Below are 26,868 nucleotides of genomic sequence, written 5' to 3'. Positions count from 1 at the left end.
AGTTGGAAGCATTCACTTTTGAAAAGGGATGGGATCAAAGTAGAGAATAGAACAAGTGGGTGGTGGGATAGGAGGGAGGGAAATATAGTCAGTCTTTTACAATATATCTACTATGTTAATGTTTTGCATTAGCTACACATGTACAACCTATACTGAACTGCTTATCTTCCCAGTAAGGGTGGGTGATGAGGGAGGAAGGGAATGAATCTGGAATTCAAAGTTTTAAAATCAAATGTTTAAAATTATATATATACATACATATATATGTATATACTATTATTAATACTATTTTACATGTAATTGAGAAATAAGATATACAGGCACTGGGACATAGAGATCCACCAAGCCCTACTGGAAAAGTCTAAGGGGGGTATGGGAGAAGACATGGGAGAGAGCAGATTGGAGGAGGGGATATCCTGTGGGACTATTTTGGGGTGGTGGGTAGAGGAAAAACAGGGAGAAAATTTGTAACTCAAAATCTGGCAGAAATGAATGATGTAAATCAGAAGTTAATAAAGCATTTGAAAAATAAAAAGAAAAATAGGGAAGGAGAGGGAGGAAAAAAGAGGGAAAGAAGAACAGTGTGAGAAGGAGGGTGGGGATAGGAGTTGTGAATGAAGGCATAACCAGATATAGTATCTTCTGGGACATGGCAAGTCTCAGTGAGTACAGACAGACAGAAAAAGTATGAGAGAAAAAGGTGTAGGATGGAGAGTTTTGTTCACTATGGAAGGTGAATTCTGGTAAGCACATTGGAAAAGGTGAGCATAGCTGGAGGAGGATGTCAAGGATGTTGGGGAGAGTGTTCCTAGATGGTTGGTGACTGAGTAATAAGGGATAAGAAGAGAAACAGATGGTAGGAGTTTATTAGCCACAGGAATAGTAGTGGGTGGCAGATGAATAATAACACTCTAAGTTTCAAATATCATATACTTTTGTATCAACAACACTTTGGGTGACTGGCAGATGATTACTAGAATACTATGCTTTCAGGTATATATGAATGGATGGTACATTTATAAAGTTGTTACAAAATTATAATTTTGTTATAAAATGAAAGCTAAGAGAGATGAAATTCAAGATTGGTTCTATCAAACCTTAATAATGCAATCTGCTTCATTTTTTGTTTTGTCTTTCAGCCAGTTCTGATCATCAACATGAGTGGTAATGAGATGGAGGAATATTAAAAAACAGGGCTAAGGTCTTCTGGCAAGAATGTATATACAGCAACTGCTAGCTAGGTCAGCAGTAGTAATACGACACTTGGGGGATGAGAATAGAAATGGAAAAAGGGAGGAAACAAAATACACATTGCAATAATTAAACATTTATAACAGAGTGAAGAATTCAATGCAAAAATGACTCATGACAGTATTTTCCCTCTTTATCTTTCTGCGTCCTGGCTTTATCACAATAGAAAATAATTTGAAAAACCCCCTTCCTTTATCTTCCTATTAATTTTTAGGAGACTGAAAATAATAAAAGGGCTGCTCTCTTGAAATATAAGTCAAACATAACCACCTCAAATATTCTAGAATAAAGGGAGCAGGCAGAATAAGACTAATCTACTCAGAACGAGAATCTCTGCAGAATTTTGTGTTTCTGATTTGGCCCTTACAACAGAGACATGTATGCACTAAATGTACATAAAATTTTAGAACTATATGCTTTGGAACACTTTTCCTCATGTTCCTGTTCTTTCTTATATCTTACTGTCCTCAATACTTATCAAACCAAGATACTAGTAATATACAGTTATACACTGCCCTTCCACTGAGAGAAAATATCAAGCCAAAGCCAAGAGTCAAACAAGATTCTAAATGCTTCAAAGATATGAACAACTGGTATTAGAAACTATTGCAGAAGGCTAACTGTAAACATTATATGAACCTGAACTAAATTAAGGGAAAAAAATATAGTGATTTTGCTAATATAAACTTGAAAAAGAATTGCAAAAGGATTACCAAGGACTTCCAGACGTTTCATTTGTTCTTCTCTCCATTTACGGATACTCTCTGGTTCTGACTGTAATCGATCCACTTGTGAAATAGCTGCATAACTATCAGTTGGACCATTACTCTCCTTTACAACAACAACAACAACAAAAAACCAAGTGTTTTATATTATTATAAAGTATGTCAATGCAATCAGTTCACATTTAAACTGCCGTGTCCTGCATGGTTTACTGCTGACATTTAAGATAATACAAAGTGCATGCAATAATGCTCACGACAGGTCACTGATAGAAGCAGACAAGGGCTCTTATTTTAGTATAAACCATATTAAGAGAAATCTAAACAAAGTGGTTAATTCTAGAACAGAGCAGTCTAAGACATATCTGAGAAATAGGTAGGAGCTTTCTTTTAGTGACCCAAATTTGTACAAGTTATTAATAACCAATTAGATAAAAATATCTGAGTAGCCAGAAAGCCCTTAAGATGACTGATCAATGTTGAGAAAAACACACGGGTACATTTGAGTTAAATTGTAAGAAGCCAGATAATGAATAAATGTAATTTAGAAGACACATTTACGAATTCTTCTAAGTACCACATTAAAGAACTGTCAAGTATTGGACAAGAATATTGGAAAACGGTGAAAGCATTCAATAAGCACCATCTAATTCAGGTGATTTTAGAACATTTCAGACTTAAATCGTGTCATATACATAACCTGTCTTCTAAATAAGTAAATAAATGTATCGCAAGGTGATAGCTTTAGAGTGAGAAAGGACCTTAGAAGTCACAGAACAGTTGGCAGGCTCTTGACAGCCATCTAGTCCAACCCAGCACAAAATGTATCATTACCAACAAGTGGTCATCCAGCCTCTATTTAAAGACCTCAAAGGACATGGAATCCGCCACCTCCTGATGAAGCCCATTCTACTTCTGGGCAGCTCTAATTACTAGGAAGTTTTTCCTAAAATCTAGCTTAAATTTGCTTTTCTTCATCTTTAACTAATTTAGATTCCTGTAGTTCTGCCTTCTGGGCCCAAAGAGAATTTAATCTCTAATCCCTCTTCCACATGAGGGCCCTTCAAATACTTGAAAACTGCTCTCATTTCCCTGAGTCTTCTCTTTCAGATAAACATACTAGGTTCCTTCAATCAATCACAATAGGTCGGCCTAGTCCAAGCCCCTCATTCTGCAGGTTCTGAGGGGTTAAGTGACTTGCCCAAGGTCACATGGATAGTAAGGAGCAGAGCCGAGATCCAAATCCAGGTCCTCTGACTCCGAGGCAAGGACTCTTTCTACTGTACCACACTGTCTGTCAAAGAGAGAAAAATACCTATCAATATAGACATACTTATTCCAAAGGAACAAGTATACCAGAAGACAAACTAGAACACAAGATAAAATGGCCCCAATAACGGACTGTTTCTTTTCTTTTATAGAATTCCGTGATGATGGAGGCTCTTTTAGTTAGTAGTGTATTTAAATAAAAGGTCAATGCTCCAGAAATTACAAATGGGCTCTTCCGGTTGTTACTACAGATCTCAGAGGATCTCAATGTCCTCAAATGCTCCACAACACAAACAGGTGGAAAGGCTGAAAACGATCATTAGTGTTACCAGGAAAATATAACCCAGACCCTTAAAAGCTCAGACTTTCAATCCAACATCGAGACAGATGTGGTCAGTCTGACTTCCACTGCACTGAGGCACTAGAGCAGAACACAGCATGCAGCTGTTTTCAATGTGACTGGCCTTTAAGAAGTCATGTTTCCACCAAAAAGGCAAAAGCTTCATGGATGTAATAAATTAAAGAAATTTATTCTAATATAAGCAGTAAACAGTTTTTAAAATAGGTTCACAGAACTCTTAAGAAAGAAGATAACACAGGAGCAGCCAGGTAGCATAGCGAGTAAGAGCACCAGCTCCACTGTCGGGATGACCTGGGGTTCAAATTTGGGCTCAGATACTTAGCACCACACCCAGAAATAACTGGCCGTGTAACCCTGCGCAAGTCACTTAACCCTGATTGCTTTAAAAAAAAAAAAATAAGAAAGAAGGTAACACAGAACAAACGTAAATTAAAGAACAACTATAATTCCAAGAGCTGACAATATTTATGGAATAGGCTCAAATATAACACATTTTTCTAATGGGGATAGAGAGGGAAGGAGGGTTATTTCAGAACACTGTTTTCTCTTGGTTAAATAAAAACATACACTTCTACCATTTGCATCCCAAAATTATACTAATTCCTTTGCTACCTTACATTTGAATGTTATTACCAATTCAGTTTTTAAAGCTCAATTTGATGTTCTATGAAGATAGTTTCATCTGGGTATATTTAAAGGGCTCAACCTTCATTAGAAAAGGAAGAGACACAATACTATTGTCAAGATGTACACTTTCACTGCCCTCTTTGTGAGAAGTACAACAGGTTCTGTTTTGGGTTTTTTGGTCTTGTTCCAATTTATTGTTCTTAAAAGGAGGGTTCTGTTCCATTGAGTCTTCTCTGGCTTTACCACAAGCCTAACAACTGGAGAGCTCTCTGAGATGAAGGGACTAGTAATGCTCATTACATTTTGGATGTTTCTGGAGTAGAGCCTCAGCTGTATGCAACCAGTGAATCTTAAATTATTGTCTTGTGTAAATTTATGTATTACTACTAGTTACTGAAAAAGGGCAACCAAACAGATGGCAGTACCTATAAGATACACTTATTTAAGATAATGTGGTAAAGGTAAATAGATGGGGGGAGAAGTAAACAGAATTTCTTAGATTACTGAGATGACAAGGGAAAGAAAAAAATTTAGTTAAGCCAGCATATTTATCCCCTGCAAAAATACTGGGTACTTAATTGTCTTAAGCAATAATTTTTTTTTTCCATTAGGCTATATATTCTTCCCTAGAATTTCTGAATAGAAAGGAAATGTGAGATCTAGTCCCAGCCTTCTCAATCTATAGACAAAATAATTAAGGACCACTAGAAATTATGACTTATCTAAAACCAACAAAGTTAATTAGTGGCAGATCCAGGACCAGAACCCCAAGTCTCAATCCCACATCCTTTCCCCTTTATAAGTACTTGTAAATCTTAAAATGCTGTTATATGTAACCTATCATTACCACAACTTGCTCTCAAAATCTCTCCATTGTTAATGTGCTATTACTCCTATGCAAATCAAAAAAGCAAAGTTCACAAAAGAAATAGAGCACACTAAGCTTCTAATGAAATACATTTAAGGACATTTTAACTTTGTTACCTGGTAGTATTCTCCATTCATCACTCCATCAATAGCATCTGTAAGAGACAGGATTGTAGTCAACATTAGCTGATCACACATGGAGTCCTAAGGAATAAATGAATTCAGTTTATAACGAAAAATGAGATAGTATAGTAAAAGGTTCATGGAATTATCAAATGTTATGGAAGGGGAAATGAATTATGAAAAAATAACATGTTTGTATTTTTAATCAAAGAAATCCAGAAGCACCTAAATAAGAAATGCTATACTGAAACTTCCAAACTCAACAACACATTGCTTCTACATAGCCATGGTATTTAGGAAGTGAGGAGAGGGAGAGGGAAAGAAAACAAAAGATACCAGCCCTGTTGTTCCATCAAGTGCAAAAATAAACCTAGTCTCTAAACCGACAGTCTCCTTCCCTTCAATTCATCTTTCATACCACATTAGAAGGTTTATGTACCAATCTATCATGCCATGTAGACTCCCCTCCTCAGGTCTAAATACTCCAGACCCTCTTTACCATCTTTTATCTTTTCCACCTTACTCCTTCTTAGGGACTCCATTATCCAAAATGGACTCACTATACCTCTTGTACTTCAGAGCACTTTTGTTTCTTTGTTCACCTTTACTCTAGTTATAGAACATATAGACCAATTCCAGCTGCCCAGTTTGCATCCTTTTTCCACCTTGGAAAATCTAACCCAACCTTCAAGGTTCAAGCTCCAATGCTGCCATCTCCACATAGCTTTCTGTGATGCTCTCTCTTATCCCAGGAAAAAGCAATCTTTCCTGCCTCTGATCTTCAAAAACCCTCTGTAACCCTAATGTTCTTATTCTATTTTGCAGAATACAGACATTTACTCTAGTTATTAGTATATTTTCCATTTTAAAATTAAACACAGGCATTCCAGTTAAGTTGGTACCAGGTAGGGTCACAGAGGATCTTAATTTTCCCATATGCCACAACAACAAATATCTAAAAAGGGTAGCAGACAAAGCAATCAAGAAAACTCAAGAAAAATAGAAGCATCACTCCAAAAATATAAAACCCGAAGTCTGTAGAACTAGGGAAAAGAGTTAATAACACAGAGAGCAAAAGGCCTGTCCTACAGCTGGGAGATGCTCATGCTACACGAGGGTTAGAAACCAATAACGAGCTCTGGTAACTGGGGCTGAAACCCTGATGTCTTTGAACAGAATTGGGAGACAGAAAAAACCTTGTTAGGTCACTGTGTGGGGAAGGAGACAAAAGCATCAACTGAATTCTTCTCTGAGCACAGGGGTGGCATACCCTCCCACCCCTCCAGTAATTTCCAATATCCAATACATAGCTGAGATGGAACCAGCTCCCAACTGGTGATTGTACAAGGACAAAGATACAAGTATAGAATAAGATTAGCAAGCACACTAGATCTCTAGGAGAACTGAGACAGAAATGAGGGACTGAAATAGGGATTAGGGTTTACTAGCTACTCTATTGAGATCAAGAATGACATCTAGCCTACATAGAAAAGAGAACCAAATAAGATCTACCCAAATAAACCAAAAATGCCAGAGAGACTAAAGTTTGGCTCTGGAACAAAGTCTCAAAGCAGGTAGTGAGGCTAGAAATAGAAATTCATAAAGAGAATACTTCCACATCAACTATGGAGAGAGGCTCAGAGAAAATATGTGGCTTGGTCAAAAGCACTCTAAAAATACTTGGAAATATCGAAGAGATTAAAGAATAAAAATGGAACTGAAATAAGAACTGTGAAAGAAAAAAGTTGGAAGGAGAACAGGTTAGAATAAAAGGTGAAAAACTTTATCTAAGTAGTGAATTCCATGAAAAAAAAAGTAGCAAAGTATCTATTAAACCTAAGAATACCAGGACTCTGTGAAAACCATATTAAAACAAAAACAACCCCCTGGATACTGCATTTCAAGAAATTATAGTTATTTTTGCTTTTAGGAGGGGGGAAGGCAGGGCAATTGAGGTTAAGTGACTTGCCCAAGGTCACATGGCCAGTAAGTATTAAGTGTCTGAGATCGGATTTGAACTCAGGTCCTCCTGACTCCAGGGCCAGTGCTCTATTCACTGTGCCACCTAGCTGCCCGTATTTCAAGAAATTATAAAACAAAACTTTAATGATCTCTTCAAACCAGAGGGCAAAGTGAAAAGCAGTCAGACTTATAATTTAAGAAAATCACTTTGGCAGAGAGAAAATGGATCATAGAGGTGAGATACTTGAGGAAACAGAAAGAAATCCCAAACTGTTTCAAAATACCCAGGAAAGCCAAAATCAAGAGTATTCAAGTAAAAACTAAGAAATAAGCTTCTGTGAGGAACTAGAAAACAAGAGTTGAAGTACCAAGCAACCAAAATCATGTAACACAGAGAGATAAAAGGACTCATGCACAAAAGTATTTCTTTATGGCAGCAATCTTTATTACACCAAAGAACTAGAAACACAGTGAATTTCCATCAAGTGGAGAATGGCTGAACAAACTGTGAAGTAATGGAGTACTACTGTGCTATAAGAAATAGTGAAAAGGACAGATTCAGAGAAACCTCAATGGACTTCTATGGATGTATGCAGAGATAACAGGATAAGAACGATTTCATCATCCAGTCAGTTAATAACCATTTACTATGTGCCAAAAGCTGTAGAAAAAAAGAAAGGCAAAAACACAGTCCCTGACTTCAAGAAGGTCTAAAGCAGGACACAACATGCAAATACCAGATTAAAAGAAGGGAACCGGGGGTGGGGTGCCAATACGGAGAGTGAGGCCTCCTGTAGAGAACAGTTTAAGCTATCCTTAAGGAGCCCAGGGAATCCAGGAGGCATAGGTGCAATGGGGGACAGTCAGGTAATGGAGTATCATATTCGAAAAACAACAGGTAGGATAGCATACCTAGATCAAAACATGTAAAGAAGAGTAAGGAACATGAAGACTGGCAAGGTGGGAAGGGATACAGACTGTAAAACACTTTAAATGTCAAGCAGAACATTTTATATTTGAACTTAATAACAGGGAACAACTAAATTTATTAAATTGGAGGAGGAAGGGGAGTAATTTGGTGGGGAGAGGTCAGACTTGTACTTTAAGAAAATCACTTTGGGGGTGGCTAGGTGGAGCAGTGAACGGAGCACCGGCCCTGGAGTCAGGAGGACCCGAGTTCAAATCCAGCCTCAGACAGTTGACACACTTACTAGCTATGTGACCTTGGGCAAGTCACTTAACCCCAATTGCCCTCCAAAAAAAGCAATAATAATAATAATAATAAAGAAAAAAAGAAAATCACTTTGGCAGATAAGTGGAGGATAGAAGGGAGAGATCACAAAACCTGAAACAGGGAAACCAATCAGAAGACTACTGGAATATGGGCTTGTCCCAGAGTAATGGCTGTTTAAGTGGAAAGGAGATGTATATTAAGGTTCTAAAGGTAGAAACAACTTTAATCGGACAAGACTGGATATGGGGGATGAGTGTAAATAAGGAGTTAAGGATGACACTGAAGTTGCTAGCTTGGATGACTGGGAGAAGGGTGATACACTCCACAGGGGTCTGGCAATTAGGAGGTCATTGATAATTTTGGAGAGAACATTTTTGTTTGACTGACATTAGACAGCAGAAAGTTTAGAATCTAGTGGGAAAAGTCCAAGTGGAAGCACCTATTATAGATGGCTTTCTCAAAAAGGTTAGTTAAAATAAGGAAATGTTTGGCACGACCTCGGGTATAATCAAAATTAAAATGCTTGCCTTCTCAAGGAAGGGGGAGGGCAGCAGGGAGGAAGAGAATCTGGAACTCAAAATTTTAAAAGATGATTGTTAAATTATTTTACATGTAATTGGGAAATATCTAACAAAATAAATTTAAAAAATTTTTAAAGCATAGCCAAGAGGAGGATGAGGGGTGGGAACAGAAGGTTTGAGGAGGCTCATTTACAGGCAGCAGGAAAAGGAGCCAGGAGATAGGATGACTAAAGATTTGGGAAACAGTGGGGATGATAGAGAGGACAATCTGCTGAGGGAAAAAGAGGGGAAATGATCAAAGATGCAAGTGTCGGGTTGGTCTTGGTGAGAAGAGCCATCTTATCATCTGAGACAAGAGTGAAGGGAAGTCAGGGAAGATGTCTGAGCGATATGATAATAGCTAACATTTATATAGTACTTACTATATCTCTGTCACTGTACTGAGGGCTTTACAATTATTATTTCATTTAATCCTCTAACACCAGGGTGTCTTAAGCTTTTTTCCACTCAAGCTCCCTTCAGCACTTCTTAAACTGTGGGTCACAACCACAACTGAGTCTAAACAACTCCCAGGTAGGTGCTATTATTATCACCCCCATTTTACAGATGAGGAAACTGAGGCAATAAGAGGTTAAGTGATTTGACCAGCTAATTAGTGTCTGAGACTTGATTTGAACTCAAGTCATCCTGAATATAGGCTCAGAACTCTGGCCATTGTGCCACCACCTTGTTGGGATGAAGGGGAAAGCAGAAGTAGGAGCTCTGGGTGAACATTCTCAATTTTTTTAGTGAAGAATACAGACGTGCAATTTATATTGCACTCTAAAATAAGAAATGTGAAAGCCTTTAAAACCATAAATCATTTTTCTCCCATCTTCTTCTATACTCTATTACTCTCTTCCAATAATGGGATAAGTGAGGATAAGAACAATTTTATTATCCAGTCAGTTAATAAGCATTTTTGAATCATTTACTATATGTCAGGGACTGCACCAAAAGCTACATATAAAAATAAAGGCAAAAACATAGTCCCTTTCAAGATAACATTCTAAAATGGAACACAATACGCAAATGACTATGTACATATAAGATAAATGGAAGGTAATGGTGAGGGGGTGACGCTGGAGGAAGGACTTATTATAAGGAGTTCTTATTTCACTCAGACATCTTCCTCAACTACATCCTTCACTCTCATCTCAAACGATGAGATGGCCCTTCTTTTTGACAAAGTCAATCTGGAACCTGGGTCCTTGATCATTTCCCCTCTTTTTCCTCCAGCATACTGTCCCCTCTGTCATCTCCACTGTTGGTCTGATCTTTAAACTCTATCGGCTCCTTTCCTGCTGTCAACAAACATGTCCATATATTCTTTTCCTACCTCACCCTCCTCCCAATAATGTGAGAGGGCAATAGGGGAGATGCAGAATAAGAGAGATATTTTCAAACATGGACAATGTGTAGATTTATTTGCTTGACTATACAAACATACACAGATACGTGTGTGTGTTTTTTAAAGAGAGCCTTTGTCTTTTATTTTTTCAGCAGAGAAAGAGTTATAGGAGGCCAGTAATAGTGTCAAAAACACTTTCCAGGAGAGAGTAGAAGTTCAGAAGGAACCATAAGCAATCAGGGCAGTGTTAGAACTATCACCTTACATTTAATATATTCTCAAAAATATTCCAAGTTGTAGGTAATATTTATCACGGCAAAGAAATGTTCATGTCTGTAAAATTAATGACAAAATTTTAAAAATAAATATTAAGTACAAAGGAAACACATTACCTATTTCTTTTTGTATCATATGCACTCACAGTGGTATAAAACCACTCTTATTTCAAAGGTGGAAGTTTAGAGAATCAGGAAACTAGTCAGTATACGGGAAAAAGAAGGGAGAGAGACTGCTAAATGTTTTAATACTCTATGTTTGCTTTGTCAGACCTTCAAGTAGAATCACTGCTGTCACTAAATTTTATCTTCTTATCCTCCACTGGATGACCAGGATGTACAGACCACCAAGCTCTAAGGGTAATGTAATGAAACCACACACTTATCTGCTTTCCATGGAAAACTCACGTAAAAAACTGTGTAAAGTGTACTCAGATGAATAATAAAAGCTAGTTTGATAATTTACAAGGGAAGATAAACTTATCAGGTTCCTTTTTTGCAGTTCTAACTACAATATATACCAAAAAATGGAGGGCAAATAGAGCAATTTCTGTTACTAAATCTGGGAGCTTTCCTTAAGGATCACTGATTTAATATTTAAGAGATCATTGAAAAGCTGGGAAAAATCTCTGCCAAATGATGGAGTCAGATCACAAGGGGTTGAGAGGTATGGCAGGTAAATAAAATTATTCACAACACTATGAGATAGGGTACTGTACTGTCTCCAGTTTATAGAAGGGGAAACATTCAGAGAGGTGAGATGAATTGTTTATGGCCACATTGGTTTGCCTTCCCTGATGTATTTGCCTTTTCAGGCAAAGACTCTTGGTTTCCTTTAAAAAGACACTGTACAGGGGCAGGTAGGTGGCGCCGAGAGTTTGGTTCCAGCCTCAGACACTTAAAACACACACAAAATCTAGCCGTGTAACCTTGGGCAAGTTACTTAACCCCAACTGCCCTCCAAAAGGCAAAAAAAAAAAAAGACACTCTACATCTTATTCATTAATCTTGTCAGATCTTATCTTGAAATGATCCTCCACATAAGTCCCATTATGAGATAATGTTGTAGCAGGAGGTGAACCTGAGTCCTCAAAGGCTATATAAATAATGCTCAAATTGTGATAACCTCTACCAAGTGGGAAAGGCTGGGAGTACTCTGACAATGAATAAACTAGGTATGTGCTAGCCAACTACTATTAAAGAGTCTCACTGGCCACTATGTAATTAATTCTTTACTCTAGGTGACTCATAAGACAGACAGAAATACAAAATGGCCATCACGCACAATGAAGCCTCCACAGTTAAAGGCTGAATTATTAGAAAAAAGGCAGAGGAGGTGAAGATTCACACAATTCTTAGATGTTACACAAACACTAATTTTGCTGTTGATGATTTAAATATGAAGTCTTTCAAATGACTATCAAACCAATAAACATTTATTAAGCACCTACCATGTATAAGATATGTGCTAGGGACACTACAGATCCAAACAAAAGTTTAATAATCTAGAAGTTGCAATCTATTGAGAAGAATCAACACATGCAAAAAATAGGTAAAAACAAAAGAGATAGGACGTTTTGGTGAGCTAAAACCCTAGCAGCTGGGAGGTGGAGGGCAATTAGGATAAAGAAAGTGGTGCTTGAAGAAACTAGGGATACTAAGGGGCAGAGGTAAGCAGGAAGAACATTCCAGGCATGGCGTGCAGTACAAAAGGAGACTAAGTGCCAAGTATGAGAAACAGTAAGAAGGCCAGTATGATACAAAAAGGAGTAATGTACAAATCTGGAAAGGTAGACTGGGGTGAAGTTGTGAAGGATTCTAAATGTCAAGCAAAGGGGGGCTGATATTTAATCCTACATGTAGTAGGTGCCAATGGAATTTAATGAATAGAAAAATGCATTCAGGGGCGGCCAGGTAGCACAGCGAGTAAGAGTACTGGCTACAGTGTCGGGATGACCTGGATCAAATCCGGGCTCAGATACTCAGCACCACACCCAGAAATAACTGGCCGTGTAACCTTGAGCAAGTTACTTAACCACGACTGCTTTAAAAAAAAAATGCATTCAGAATTGACTTCAAGAAAGTCACTGTGGGGGCGGCGCTGGCTCTGGAGTCAGGAAGACCTGAGTTCAAATGCAACCTCAGACACTTAACACTTACTAGCTGCGTGACTTTGGGTAAGTCACCCCAACTGCCCTGCCTTCCCCCCTCCAAAAAGCAAAAATATTAATTTTTTAAAAAAATGGCTGTTTGAGTAGAAAGAATAGGACAGATATGAGATATTGTATAAGCATAAAGAACAAGACTTGGCAAAAGACTGGATATGTGGAGTAAACAGTGAAATTTGAAGATGACTACTAAGCTGTTATACTATTAGAAGAATTAACCAAGTCCATGTTGATACTCTCCTGATACCTTTGTGAAGTTAAGGAGCTCTTCACTTGGAGTCCACGAACTTGTTTCTCTCTTTGTAATTTTTATTTTCAGTTCTTAATGTTCTCCCTCTTGCTGGCCTCCCCCATGAGAAGGCAAAAATACAAGATATCCAATATAATGAAGTTATGGAAAACATTTCCACATTAGCCATGTTGTAAAAGGAAAAAGAAAAACACAAGAAAAATAAAGTGAAAGAATGTGATTCAATCTGCACTCAAAGAGTTCCTCAGCTCTTTCTCTGGAAGTGGACAGCATTTTTCACCACAAATCCTTTGGAATGGTCATGGATTGGTCATGAATTGATCAGAGTAGCCAAGGCTTTCACACTTATTTTTTTTACAATATTGTTATGACTGTGTACAATATCCTACTAGTTATGCTCACTTCACTTTGCATCAGCTCAGAGAAATCTTACCAGGTTTTTCTGAAACCATCCACTTAAACCACTTCTTCTAGCACAACAGAATTTCATCACAAACACAACTCCAACTGTCATTCTCCAGTTGATGGGCATCCCCTTAGTTTCCAATTCTTTGTCACCACAAGAAGAACTACTATAAATATTTTATAAATAAATCCTTTTCCTTTGATCTCTTTGGGATACAGAACCTACTAGCAATATTGTTGGGTCAAATGGTATGAACCATCTTAGAGCCCTCTGGCCACAGTTCTAAATTGTTCTCCAAAATTGTTGGACAAATTCACAGTTCCATTAACGTGGATCATGAATTTGTTTCTTTACTTTGGTATTTCAGTATAATTGGCTTAATTTGTAATTGTGTATTTTATTTTATGCATTTAAAAAGGGTTCCATAGGTTTTACCAGACTGCCATAGGGATCCACAACACATGTAAAAATTAAAAATATCTGCTATAAATGAATTTGGAAGGCAAAGTAGTAGACAAATGGAAGGATAGGTCAAAGGTTTTTGGAGAGGCAAATATCATTAATGGATTGTGTGTGTACTCAAAAGGGTAAGAAGAAACCCTATGGTTTAAAAAGTTCAAGGTCTCAAACTGCATCTGGGGCCACTATCAGTCTTCCTGACCTATCTTGCCACTGGACTCAGAATGATAAGAGGAGAAAGGAAGACTGATAACTTTGCACAACCCTTGCTTCACTTAAATCTAATTCACTTGTAAGTCATCACCCTCCTGATGTAACTGGTCCTCTTCAAGAAGAAAGGATGAAAAATAACAAAGGTTTTACATTTTAAAATTTTTTTTGAAGTATTCCTCTAGTTCTAGTCTTCTGGTTTTATCCATATTCTTTAAAATTATATAGATTATATCAACACTTGACCTTCATCTTTCTAAACTGAGTTCATCTATCTAGTAATCCATTTGAAAGCATGAAAATTATTACTAGAAAAAAGTTAGGTGATTTTTTGGGGGGAGGTTGAAGAAAGGACAACTGCATCACAAATCTTCAGCTCAAGACAAGAGCATTTCATTTTGATTCTTAGCAACTATTCAGAATTAAACTGGGTGATTTTGCCACCTCCTATAGGAAGAACCAACAGCAAACCAGAACAATTCTAAGAGGAATTGGGTCTATTTTGTTTAGTAAGTATTCTAGGAAAGCCTTTTCTGAGAATAGAAATTGTAAGAGATGCTCAGGAGAGGAAAAAAAAATTCAGTTTTGTGATACAGATTTATCTCTTATTATCACAAGCAAATTCACATTCTTAACTTATTGAAGAATAACTTTTTTAGGATCATCAACATACTGCTGAGAATATTAGAGCAAAGAATGAAACAGTGCTAGGAGTGCTCAGGCTTCAAAGGAACTTGAACTCTCTTAGGGCACCTCCACAACAGTTATTCTTGTGCTGCTCAACTTTCTCCCTTGATACAATTCAAACCAATTTCCTCTAGGTAGTTTTTTTTTTTTTTTGAAAAGGCAGAAAGTAGCAAAAGCCATCCTTCAAATACTTATTAAAAATCATTCTTCTGCATCTCTTTTCTTGACCATAGTAACTGGAAACTTGTTTTGTTGAAGCATCTCAATTCTGCATTCTTAAAAAAAAAAAATTCAAACTGGAAATCTGGTTCAGCTCTTATATTACAATCTAGATAACATAATAGTTAGCGCTTACTAGTCTAAGACACAACACTATACCAAACTTTCCACAGCACTCCAAACCACGCTGAACCATCTAGTAAATGAAAAATGTGCTCTATCCCACATACACAAAGGCCTAAAATCATACTTTGAGCCTTTACCAAGTAGGGAGGATGAACACATCTCCAGTACTGATCCATCAACATACTGTCACTTAGTCCCTCTTATAATCAGAGAACACATTTGGGAAAGCTTGTCAAGGTGGAGGTACTGTGGCTATGGAATAGATTATCCAGACCTCCCAGAAACAGCCTGGAACCTTGGCCTTAAAAGCACTGTGTTCTAACAATATACACTAATCACCAGATACCATGATACAAAATTCTTCATTGGTTAGCTCTGAGACTCAACAAACAATCAATAAACACAGTTAAAAGTTCTACAAGTGACAGACATCATTTCTTTTTACAACTACTTTGCCTTCACAATTTTCCTTCACTTGGGGTATTCCAAAGCACTGGATCAGGAGTCACAGGTTTGAATCTAAGCTCTGTTCTTTTTTTTTTTTTTTTAAAGCAATCGGGGTTAAGTAACTTGCTCAAGGTTACACGGCCAGTTATTTCTGGGTGTGGTGCTGAGTATCTGAGGCCGGGATTTGATCTAGGTCATCCCGACACTGGAGCCCGTGCTCTTACTCGCTGAGCCACCTGGCCACCCCTCAAGCTCTGTTCTTTACTGCTTTTACTGTCTGAGTCTCAGTTTCCTATACTGGAATGGCTGGTTTCTAAGGCCCCTTCTAGCACAATCATTCTAAGTGTCCTCTATTTTGAAAGGAGGCCTTCCTTCAAATCAAGGGCTTTAGTTCCCTTCTCTCAAAGGAGAAATTTCTCAATTCAATAATCTATATCTCCTCATCTTGGCACTTACTCTGCTAGTATAGTCTGCCTGTGGAGGATGGGAGGTAGCAGAGGGGTGCTGAGGGAGTCACGGGTCAGTGGGCATCAGTTAGTTCATGGGTTTTGGCAGGAGTTCTGTTTTTGTTTTTCTACTATTTTTGTTTCCTGGGTGTTCTATATCATGGAGACAGTGGAAGTTACTTTATCTTAGGACACAATTTCTGTTTTGGACAGGTTTCATCATGCTGCTTATGTGGGCCCCAGAAGTCACCAGCACTTCCTCCTTCCTCTTTAACCACCAGCAATCTCACTCTATCTTCCATTACTCAGCTCTAACTGCTGCTAACTGAAAAAATTTCAACAACCTCCTTTAATTCTGTTGACAACCCACTTTCTAAAACTAACTTCTTATAAGATAACATACCTTCTGGGGCGGCTAGGTGGCGCAGTGAGTAAAGCGCCAGCCCTGGAGTTGGGAGGACCCGAGTTTGGTTCTGGCCTGAGACACTTAACACCCACACAAAAATACTCTAGCCTGTAATCTTGGGCAAGTTACTTAACCTCAATTGCCCTCCAAAAGGCAAAAAAAAAAAAAAAAGATAATATACCTTCCCAGTCATTTCCTGCCTTTTTCCTTTTGGGAAAAGAAATAATCCTTATCTTATCTAGTTCTTCTGTTGTTCAGTCATTTTTCAGTTGTATAAAACTCTTCATGACCCCATTTGGGGTTTTCTTGGTAAAGGTACTGGAGCAATTTTCCATTTCCTTCTCCAGCTCATTTAACAGATTAGGAAACTGAGGCAAACAGTATTAAGTGACTTGCCCAAGGTCACATAGCTAGTAAGTGTCTGAGGCCAAATCTGAACTATGGAAGATGAGTTTTTTTGACACCAGGGCCAGCACTTTACCCACTTTGACACCTAGCTGCCCACCTACTTCTCCAATGAACACCAATTATGAATATTAATCAAGTTTCAGCACAGAACCCTTTGCTCCTCACAAAGCTTCTTTTTCCTTCAAAATCTGTCCAAGTAACAATTTCATCATCAAAGACACCAACCTGGCATGGGTTAACTTGTTTTTTTAAATAGCAATAATAATATTTCAATTTAATTGTTCTTTGTAATTCTCTATATATTATGCTCTTAGAAACATTACTGAGAAGAGGTCCATAAACTTCACCCAAAGGGTGAATAAAAAAATCCTGATTCCACATGAATCCTTTGAGTGTTCAACCAATCACCTACCCCCTAAAATTCACTGCACATTTATTTTGTATATATTTCTGTTATGTCTCCCCTGGTATAATTTAAGTTCCTCAAGGGCAAGGTTTGTTTCATTTTTGTCATCGAATCCCCACCCCCAAACTGATAACACAGAGAATACTTAATAATTTATCTTTCAGAGGAGTCATCATCCATTAACTTTTCAACCCATTGTAATCTGGATTCCAATTTCACCACTCACCTAAAAGCTAACTTTGCAACTACCCTCCAAAAATTAACAACGAACACTTAACTGCTAAATTTGATAGCCTCTTCTCAGTGCTCATCCTCCTTAAACCTTACTGCAGATTACAACAGTCAACTGGCCTCCTCTTTCAGCTTCCACTGCCCTCTCCTGAATCTCTGCTTACTCATCTAACTAATCCTTGGTACCCTCTGCTGAGTCATCACCTATATCCAGTCTTCTCAGCATGAATGCTTCCCAGGGCTTTGTCATGGATCTTCTGCTGTTTCTATATTCTGTCCCCTTGAAGTGTCATCAGCTTCTAACGGTTCAAACATAATTTCTGTGTGACTCCCAAATCTATATATCTAGCCTTGATATCCTGAATGCCTATCATGCATTGTTAATGAGTAACCTGCTAGATATTCAAAACAGAATTCTTAACTTCCCTATTTCTTTTGAAGGTAGCACCGTTCTCCCACTAGCCCAAGACTGAAACCTCAACCTCATCCTCAAGTGCTAAGGGCTCCTAAATCCCTCAGACAGTGAAGACGCTGCACTGGTTCCCTCCCTTCTACTAACACTGAGATACTCACCTTTAGCATTGGGGGAAATGTGAGGGAGGGGAAAAATGGAACTATGATGTCACTGGTATTGTAGGTAAAGGAACTTCCTTGAAAAGATGGTTGTTCTGGTCTCAGGGCCTGGGCTCTCTAATCAATCCTCCAGATAAGTTTTGCAAAGAAGCAGGTCTTTGATCACATTATTCCTCCTGCTCAAAATCATTCTGCTATTCCTAGCATCTAAGGTAAAACACAGAGTCTTCATTTTGCTATTTAAGGCCCTCTACAATCGTATTCTAACCTACTTTTCCAGTCTTGTTTCACACTTTTCTACTTAATGCACTTTATATTCCAAACTGACCTCCTGGCTCTTTCCTGAATTCAACATTCCACCTCCAGCCTCCATGAATTTTCACAGTCCCGTGTATGGGATGTATTTTCTACTCCTTTCTCTCAGAGGCTAATATTCCTTCAAAGTTCAACATAGGTGGGTCTCATTCAAATTACAGCACTTTCTATTGATTTACCTGCTTATAATTTTCAATCCCCAGTGGAAAGCAAGCTTCTCAACTGTCAGTGTTCACTTTTTAGCCCCAGTACTAGCAGACAGCCTTGTTATCTTAGAACATCACTCTGCTTCCCTGGCCCCCTTCTTCCATGGGTGAGTTCATCCTGGGGCTCCCCTTCTGGGAATGGACCCAGGCTGGTCATACTTCATTTCCCTCCTGGATTTCCTTCTGACTCTGAGGTCTTTGATATCATACCCAAACTCAGCTATTTTTCTCTTTCTCCTTCCTCCTTCCCTTTTGTGTTGTCTTCTCCCATTAGAATGTAAGAGAACAGCAACTGTCTTTTTGCTTATATTTGTATCCCCAGAGCTTAGAGGAGTGCTTGGCACACAGCAGATGCTTGATAAAATGTTTGTTGCACTGCCTTGCCCTATGCCTGGAGCTCTGTAGAGAAAGCAGAGACTGGATACAGGGGTTTCAATTAGACAGCTATCACAACAGTCCAAGTAAATGGGATGTAGAAATCAATGAGTGAAAAGAGAATGATGAAGAGGGGCCGAGGAGACAGAACAGATAGAACTTGATAACTGGAGGAGAGAAAGGGTAAGCAAAAAAAGCAAAGATGACTCACAGGTTGAAAACCTGGGTGTCAGGAATCCCCAACCCCCAAAACACTTACTTTTAGACTTTTCTAGAACTTCCCTATTGTAGTTATCTGAGTATAAGATACATAGAGGTAAAGACTAGAACTCATCTAAATTTTGTTATCACTACCATTGCAGTGCTTTTCATAAAGCAGACACTGAATGTTTATGGAACTGAATTGGGTTCTTTTGGAAAACTGCATTTTCCGAGATGCTGTTTGAAACTCAACCTTCCTGAACAATTCTTGTTCATACAATCTGCCAAGAAGACCTAACAAATGCTGGTGATAATCTTCCTAGTTCTTTTAACATCCTGGGTGCTAGCAGGCTACTCAAGCTCAACCATACAATATATTCTCCTGCCGAGGCTCTTCCCTTGCTCTCCACAAAAGGAACAGGTGTTCTTTCGATTTATCATTCAAAGAGTAGATATCGAAGTAGCGTCAAAAGCCTTTATTTCTTAGTCCTGGCTCCTCTAGTAACCAGCTGCATAACTTTGAGCAGGTCACAGCTTCTCTCATGAGGGAAAATAGACAAGATCCCCATTGTCCTTTCTAGCTCCATGAAACTCGGATTTCACGGCTCCAAAAGCATTAAATTTCCCCCTCCAACCCCTTAAATTCAACCTCATCTCTGTTACCCCCCAGTTCAGCCCAACCTATTTCTGTCATTTCCTGCTAAAAAAAAAAAAAATGCCACCTTCCTCAAAATGTTGTGGCCAGCTCACCAACAAATAACCCTTAGTTAGCAACAAGCAGGAACCTCCCTTCGGGCGAGTGCTATGCCAGGCTGGCAAGGCTTGCGCCCCTTCCTCCTCTGTTCTCCCGTACCAGCCTCGGCCCAGCCCCGGAGGGCGCTCCCCGATCGCTCGCCTCCCCTCCCCCGCCCGCCCCACAGCAGCACGGGGAAGCGGAAGGGGCGGAAAGCTCCGGCCAGGATGGCAGCCCCCTCCCGAGCTGAGCTCGCCGTCGTGCCCGGGGGCTCCGGGCGGGGCGGACGCGGCTCTTACCCGGGCCCCCGGGGGGCTCTCCTTGCAGGGAGGCGGGCACACTGCCGCTGTCGAGGATGCTGAAGCCCTCGTCGTTCTCGATGCCCGCGATCTCGCTCTCCTGCTGGGCTAGGAAGGCCGCGGCCGGATCTTCCTCGCTGCTGCCGCCGCTCGCCACCCCGTTACCCACCGCGGGACCCCCCGGGGCAGGGGCCGGAGCGGCGGCCGCACCAAATGGGTCTACCTCAGCCATGGCGCACGGGGCCGGAGAGAGCGGGCAGGGAGCAGGACCCAGGAAGGGAAGGCAGTCAGGGACGGAGGTCAGCGGCCACTGTGGTGCTGGTGGTGGTAGTGGGGGGCGAGGGGCGGAAGCGGAAACCCCGCCCCTATAAGGTGAAGGGAGTAGGGGGAGAAGGAGGGTCTGCCAATCGGCAGCCTCGTTGCTCCGAGCCGAGGCCCAATCGGCAGGGAAGCGGGGGCGGGCCCTGGGAAAACTCGTGACTCTAGGAGCCGAGGGTGGGGCTAGGGACGAGACCAATCAAAATAGTGAACCCTGAGTCGGGGAAGTCTCAGAAAGAGGCGGAAAGGGCTTGGCACGTGATTGTGAATTTTCCGGAGAAAGGTGGGGAGTTATTACTAGCCGGCACTGAAGGCTTTGAGTCAGTTTCGCTAACTCTGGTTGGGATTCAGGGCATCACTTTACTCTCTTCGTTTTTATGAGACTCCTCAGTTAGCCTCAGACAGACCAATTTTTCCCGGCATCTGTCACCTCGCCCTATAACTTTCCCTTCCACCACACCTTCCCAAAACAAAAACAACACATAGCATAACAATACAACACACAACACAATATAGCAATGGCCCACTGGCTCTCATTAGCAGACTATAAGGGAGCGCTGGATTTGGAGTGCGAGGACCCTAGTTCAAATGCTGCCTTTGACACTTAATCGCTAGAAGCAAAGTCAACTTAACTTCTCAACCTCCCTTGAGAAGTTAAGCCTTTAGAGATCCCTGTCAAGTCTAAATCGAATATCTTGTAATATGACGCAGAGGTTGATAGATTGATCTATTTGGACTACTTTGAATTATTTTCTGTGCTATTCAACATCTGAATTGTAAACAGGGGGGACGGAACTGTTCTAAATGCATGTAATTTGGGGGTTGGACGGACTTTGGTAGTCATTTAGTGCTGTCCCTAGTCAAAGCACAATTCCTTTTGTATGTGTGTGTGGGTGGGTGTAAAGTGTCTGAGGCGGAACCGAACTTGGGTCCTCCCTACTCCAGGGCCCGCACTTTTCTCGCTGTGCGACCTAGCCGCCCCTCAAAGCACAATTCTTAACCAGTCCAGCATCTTTATGATCACACTTTCCATTTTTACTCAGCTCTAATTGCTGAAAAGATCTTTTCATATGGAGTCTAAACCTGTCTTATTTGAGACTACAAGCTGCAATACTTTTCATATTTTTCTTTAATGATATTTTAACAAAATAGAAATGTAGATATTTTCAAATAATTTTGTTGAAAATTTGAAGTGTGTGTGTGTGTTTTAAATGGGGGAGCGGGGAGAGGTGGCAGCACAATGTAATGGGGAAAGAACTAGATTTGGAGTCAGTACCTGGCTTCAAATTCTAGCTCTGTTTCTTCTAGGGATGTGAACTTGGGCCAAGTACTTAACATCCCTAAACCTCAGTTTCCTAACCTGGAAAATAAGGAATGTGGATAACATAATGTCTAAGGTCTCTTCCTATTCTACCATCTTCTTCATACTGAGTAATGTAAGAAATTTGAAATGTTAGCTTATGCAGCTAAAATATTAGGTTATATAGCTAATTCAACCTCCTTTATCTTCCTGTTTACTTACAGATTCACAGAAAATGATGAAGTTTCCTGATTTCTCAGTTCTCATTTTGCTAACTTAGAAGAAATTAGTTAAAAGGAAGAGAACATATTTTCTACAACTGCAAAAGAAGCTACTGTGGTTAAAAGCTAGATTATTGTTGATACTTTATTTTTCTGTGTACTTCCCCCTCCCTCCATCCCCACTCAGCTCAATGAATTGGATATAGTTGCTTTAAAAATGTGCATTGAATGATTGATTTAATGACAACAGGCACTTTGAGTAGCCTTATTTTGTTTAAAAATTGTTTCAGTCATAGGGTCACCAAGGCATAGGGTATTGAAGACCATCCTGGGAGTCAGTAAAAATTGTGTTTTGGGGTTGTTGTTTTTTTTTTGGTGGGGGGAGACAAAGAGAATTAAGTGACTTTCCCAGGGCCTCATAGCTAGTAAGTGTCGGAAGCCACATTTGAACTCAAGTCCTTGTGACTCCAGGGTCCGTGCTCTATCCACTGCAAGGCCTAGCAGCTCAAGACTTGGTTTTAAGTCCTGTTGATTATACATATTATCTATGTGATGCTGGGCCATCCTTTAAAACTATAATTTGCAGAAGAGTTGCTATCCGTATCTGGTGGAAGAAGTTTCTACACTAAGTATTTGCTATCCTAATGAAACCACAAGTTCCTAAAAGACCATAGAATTAAAAACTGCTAGAGGTAGAAAAGTCGATTTTTAATATGTATTTTTTAAATTAAATTTTATGGTTTTTTTTTAGTTTACATCATTCATTTCCACAAGATTTTGAGTTACAAATTTTCTCCCTGTCTTTCCCCTACCCACCATCCCAAAACAGCATTCCCACTGTATACCCCCTCCCTCAATCTGCTCTCTCCTCCATTCCCCCTCCAACTTTCCAGTAGGGCAAGATGGATCTCTATACCCCAGTGACTGTATGTCTTATTTCCTAGTTTCATGGAAAAAAAATAATAATATATTTCTTTTAAACATTTGATTTTAAAACTTTGAATTCCAGATTCTTTCCCTTCCTCTCTTGTCACCCTCCCTTAGTGGGAAGATAAGCAATTCAATATAGATTGTACATGTGTAGCTATGCCAAACATTTCCATAGTGGATATATTGTGAAAGACTGACTATATTTCTCTCTACCCTATCCTGCCCCCCACATGTTCTATACTCTACTTTGACCCTGTTCCTTATCAAGTGTGTGCTTTTAACTTCCATCCCCCCAACCTGCCCTGCCTTCTATCATCACCCCCTCTCATCCCTTTCCCCCCTACTCTCCTGTAGGGTGAATACGCTATTTAGTGTGTATGTCATTCCCTCCCTAAGCCAAATTCAATGAGAGTAAGGTTGACTCATTACTTTTCCCCCTTCTGTTCTTCCCCTCCATTGTAACAGTTTTCCCTTGCCGCTTTTTTTTTTTTGGAGGGCAATTGGGGTTGTGACTTGCCCAAGGTCACATGACTAGTTTTTGTGTTAAGTGTCTGAGGCCGGATTTGAACTTAGGTCCTCCTGACTCCAGGGCTGGTGCTCTATTCACTGCACCACCTAGCTGCTCCTCCCTTGCCTCTTTTATATGAGATAATTTACCCCATTCTGTCTCTCCCCATCTCTTCTCATTATATTCCTCTCTCACCTCTCAATTTCACTTTTTAAGTATCATCCCTTTCTATTCAATTGGTCCTGTTCCCTCTGTCTATGTATACCTGTACACATATATACACACACTCACATATGTATTCATATGCCCATATACCCTCCTATATAGATATATATGTATGTATACATATATACATTTATATTCCCTTCAACTATTCTCATACTGAGAAAAGTTTAATAAGTTAGAATGATCATTTTTCCATGTAGGAATGTAAATAGTTCAACTTTGATAAGTTCCTTATGATTTCTTTTCCCTTTTTCCCTTCTCATGCTTCTCTTGCTTCTTGTAACTGAATGTCAAATTTTCTATTCAACTCTGGTTTTTTCATCAAGAATGCTTGAAAGTTGGGGCGGCCAGGTAGCACAGCAAGTAAGAGCACTGGCTCCAGTGTTGAGAAGACCTGGAGATCGAATCCCGGGCTCAGACACTTAGCACCCACCCAGAAACACCTGGCCGTGTAACCTTGAGCAAGTTACTTAACCCCAATTGCTTAAAAAAAAAAAAAAAGAATGCTTGAAAGTTCTTTATTTCATTGAATGATCATATTTTCCCCTGAAACATGATGCTCAGTTTTGCTGGGTGGGTGATTCTTGGTTTTAAACCCAGCTCCTTTGACCTCTGGAATAAAATATTCCAAGCCCTTCGATCCCTCAATGTAGAAGCTGCCACATCCTGTGTTATCCTGATTGTGTTTCCACAATATTCAAATGGTTTCTTCTTGGCTACTTATAATATTTTCTCCTTGATCTGGGAACTCAGGAACCTGGCTATGATATTCCTAGGAGTTTTCTTTTTGGGATCTTTCTCAAGAGGTGATCAGTGGATTCTTTCAACCTCTATTTTGCCCTCTGGTTCTAAAACATCAGGGCAATTTTGCTTGAGAATTTCTTGATGGATGATTTCTGGGTTCTCTTTTTGATAATGGCTTTCAGGTACTTTAATAATTTTTAAATTATCTCTCCTGGATCTATTTTCCAGGTCAGTGGTTTTTCCAATGAGATATTTCACATTGCTGTCTAGTTTTTTATTTGTTTGAATCTGTTTTTATCTTGATTTCTCATAAAGTCACTAGCTTCCATTTGCTCCAATCTAATTATGAAGGAATTATTCTCCTCAATGAGCTTTTGAGATTCTTTTTCCATCTGGCAAATTCAGCTTTTTAAGGCAATCTTCTCCTCACTGGCTTTTTCAGCCTCTTTTGCCATTTGAGTTGGTCTATGTTTTAAGGTGTTATTTTCTTCAATCAGTTTGTTGACTCTCTTTTCAAGATTTTCTTGCATCATTCTCATTTCTCTTCCCAATTTTTCCTCCACTTCTCTTATTTAGTTTTCAAAATTCTTCTTAAGCTCGTCTATGGCCTGTAACCAGCTCATATTTCTCTTGGAAGCTTTTGGTGCAGGAGTTCTGACTTCATTGTCTTCCTCCTGTTCCATGCTTTGATCCTTTTTGTTCCCAAAATAAGAATCTAAAGTCTGATTGCTGTGCTTGTTTTGCTTCCTTTTTTTCCTCATGTTGCCGCTCAATTATTTGACTTTTGAGCTTTTTGTCAGAGTAGAACTCTGCTTCCAGAGAGGAGAGCTTTGTCCCAAATTGCTGGGGTTTTCTCAGCTGCCGGAGGTATTAGTTGGGTGCTCTCTCAGAAGCCTCCACTGGCTCTGGCACCTGGTCACCCACCCCAGGACCTCTACTCTAGACAGTAATCCAGATCCAAGCAGGTTAAAGCAAGAGCGATTACCCTCAGAATGGTTTCTTGCTTCTCCTACAATTTACAGGCCAGGAGGTCTGAAGCAGCCATGCTGTGGTGGCTGCCATGCCTCTGCCACTTCTCCCTCTAGGGGCAGAGGCCAGACCACACTCCTGGCCCCCCTGTTCCCACAAAGTCCACACTGACCTCTCACTTTGTCTTTGGCATTTATGGGTTGATAATTCTGGAAACTGCCACAGCTGTTGGTGATCCACTCTCCAGAAGTCCCTCCAGCCATGGTGGTTGGGCCACCCTGAGGCTAAAACCACTGGGCTCAAGCAGGGCTGGGCTCTGCTCCCAGCATGCTGCAATGGACCCTTCCTGCTGGCCTGCCGGGCTGTCTTCAGTAGGAGGTTTGTTTCTCTCTGTCACTTTGTGGGTTCTGTAGCTCTAAAGTTTGTTTAGAGTTATTTTTATAGATATTTGAGGTGGTTATGGAAGGGGCATATGGAATTTTCCTGCTTCTATGCCGCCATCTTGGCTCTACCCCCTAGAAAGGTCTTTAGTGATCATCTAGTCCAATTAGTTCTCAAGTTTTTTGATTATGAGGATGCTTTTAACTTAAAAAAAAAAATCTAGGGACCAAATTAAATCTGCTGACAGCAGCTGAAAATTTTCAGTGTGAGTGCTTAGATTTGTCAGCAAAGACTTCTCCAAGTGAATAATTACTTGGTTATTCACTGTCTGCAGTAAAAAGAGGGGAAAGGACAAAGCTCACATATGACTTACATGTCTAAAAAAGATTTATTAAAGGATATTCTTTACAGCTGACTGGAGTCTGGATTGGTATGCTATGGCCCTCCAAATATGCATCCAGATTGGGGAGCTGGTATGGAAGCCCCAAGATGGCTTCCCAGCTTTCCTTTTTCTATATAAGAAAAGTCAATCAATTGGGAGGTACATACTTGTAATCCGACTTCCAGAGAACATAAGGCTTGTATGAGGGTGAGGCTGGTGGATAACTTGAACACAAGAATTCTGAACTGCAATGGACTAAATCCATTAAGTGTCCACACCAACTCTGGCATCAATATGCTAGGCCCCCCCACCCCAAGGACAAATTGCCTAACAAGGGGTCCTACCCAGATCAGAAATGGAATAAATCAGCAGTGGGATCAGACCCTGTGGTTACTGCACTTCCTGCCTGATCAAGATAGGGAGACCCAGTCTCTTCTTTTTTTTTGAGAGGGAAAGGCAGGGCTATTGGGGTTAAGTGACTTGCCCAAGATCACATGACTAGTAAGTGTTAAGTGTTTTAAGCCTGATTTGAACTCAGGTCCTCCTGACTCCAGGGCCAGTGCTCTATTCACCTAGCCACCTTGGTAGACCCAGTCTCCAAAAAAATTAAAAAAAAAATCCATGTATGATGTGTTGTAGATGCTGCTCTCTTTTTTTTTTTTTGAGGAGTTGGGGTGAGAGGTGAGGAGTGTGGTGTTCCAGGATGATGACTGATGA

At 39.8% G+C, this 26,868-nt stretch overlaps 1 protein-coding gene and 1 long non-coding RNA gene across 2 annotated transcripts in view; one reads left to right on the top strand and one right to left on the bottom strand.

Annotated features, from left to right (window-relative positions):
* CLTA (clathrin light chain A) overlaps positions 1-20,606 on the bottom strand; it is a 34,993-nt gene extending 14,387 nt beyond the window's left edge. Inside the window, exons 1-3 of the mRNA XM_069085233.1 lie at positions 20,174-20,606; positions 5,215-5,252; positions 1,965-2,082 (exon numbers count right to left, since the gene is read on the bottom strand). Of these exons, the coding sequence (XP_068941334.1) occupies positions 1,965-2,082; positions 5,215-5,252; positions 20,174-20,405 (388 nt within the window). The 5' untranslated portion in view covers positions 20,406-20,606. The remainder of the gene's footprint in view (positions 1-1,964; positions 2,083-5,214; positions 5,253-20,173) is intronic.
* On the top strand, positions 20,332-22,712 carry LOC138158908 (uncharacterized). The gene is made up of 2 exons (XR_011167765.1): positions 20,332-20,472; positions 22,016-22,712. It is a non-coding gene; the product is annotated as an uncharacterized lncRNA (long non-coding RNA).
* The last annotated feature ends 4,156 nt before the right edge of the window (positions 22,713-26,868 follow it).

The sequence above is a fragment of the Petaurus breviceps genome, unplaced genomic scaffold (assembly GCF_028583685.1).
Source record: "Petaurus breviceps papuanus isolate PSGF00001 unplaced genomic scaffold, PetGlider_PUasm1.0 175, whole genome shotgun sequence".
NCBI lineage: Eukaryota > Metazoa > Chordata > Mammalia > Diprotodontia > Petauridae > Petaurus > Petaurus breviceps.
This window is presented reverse-complemented; position numbering and strand designations above follow the sequence as displayed.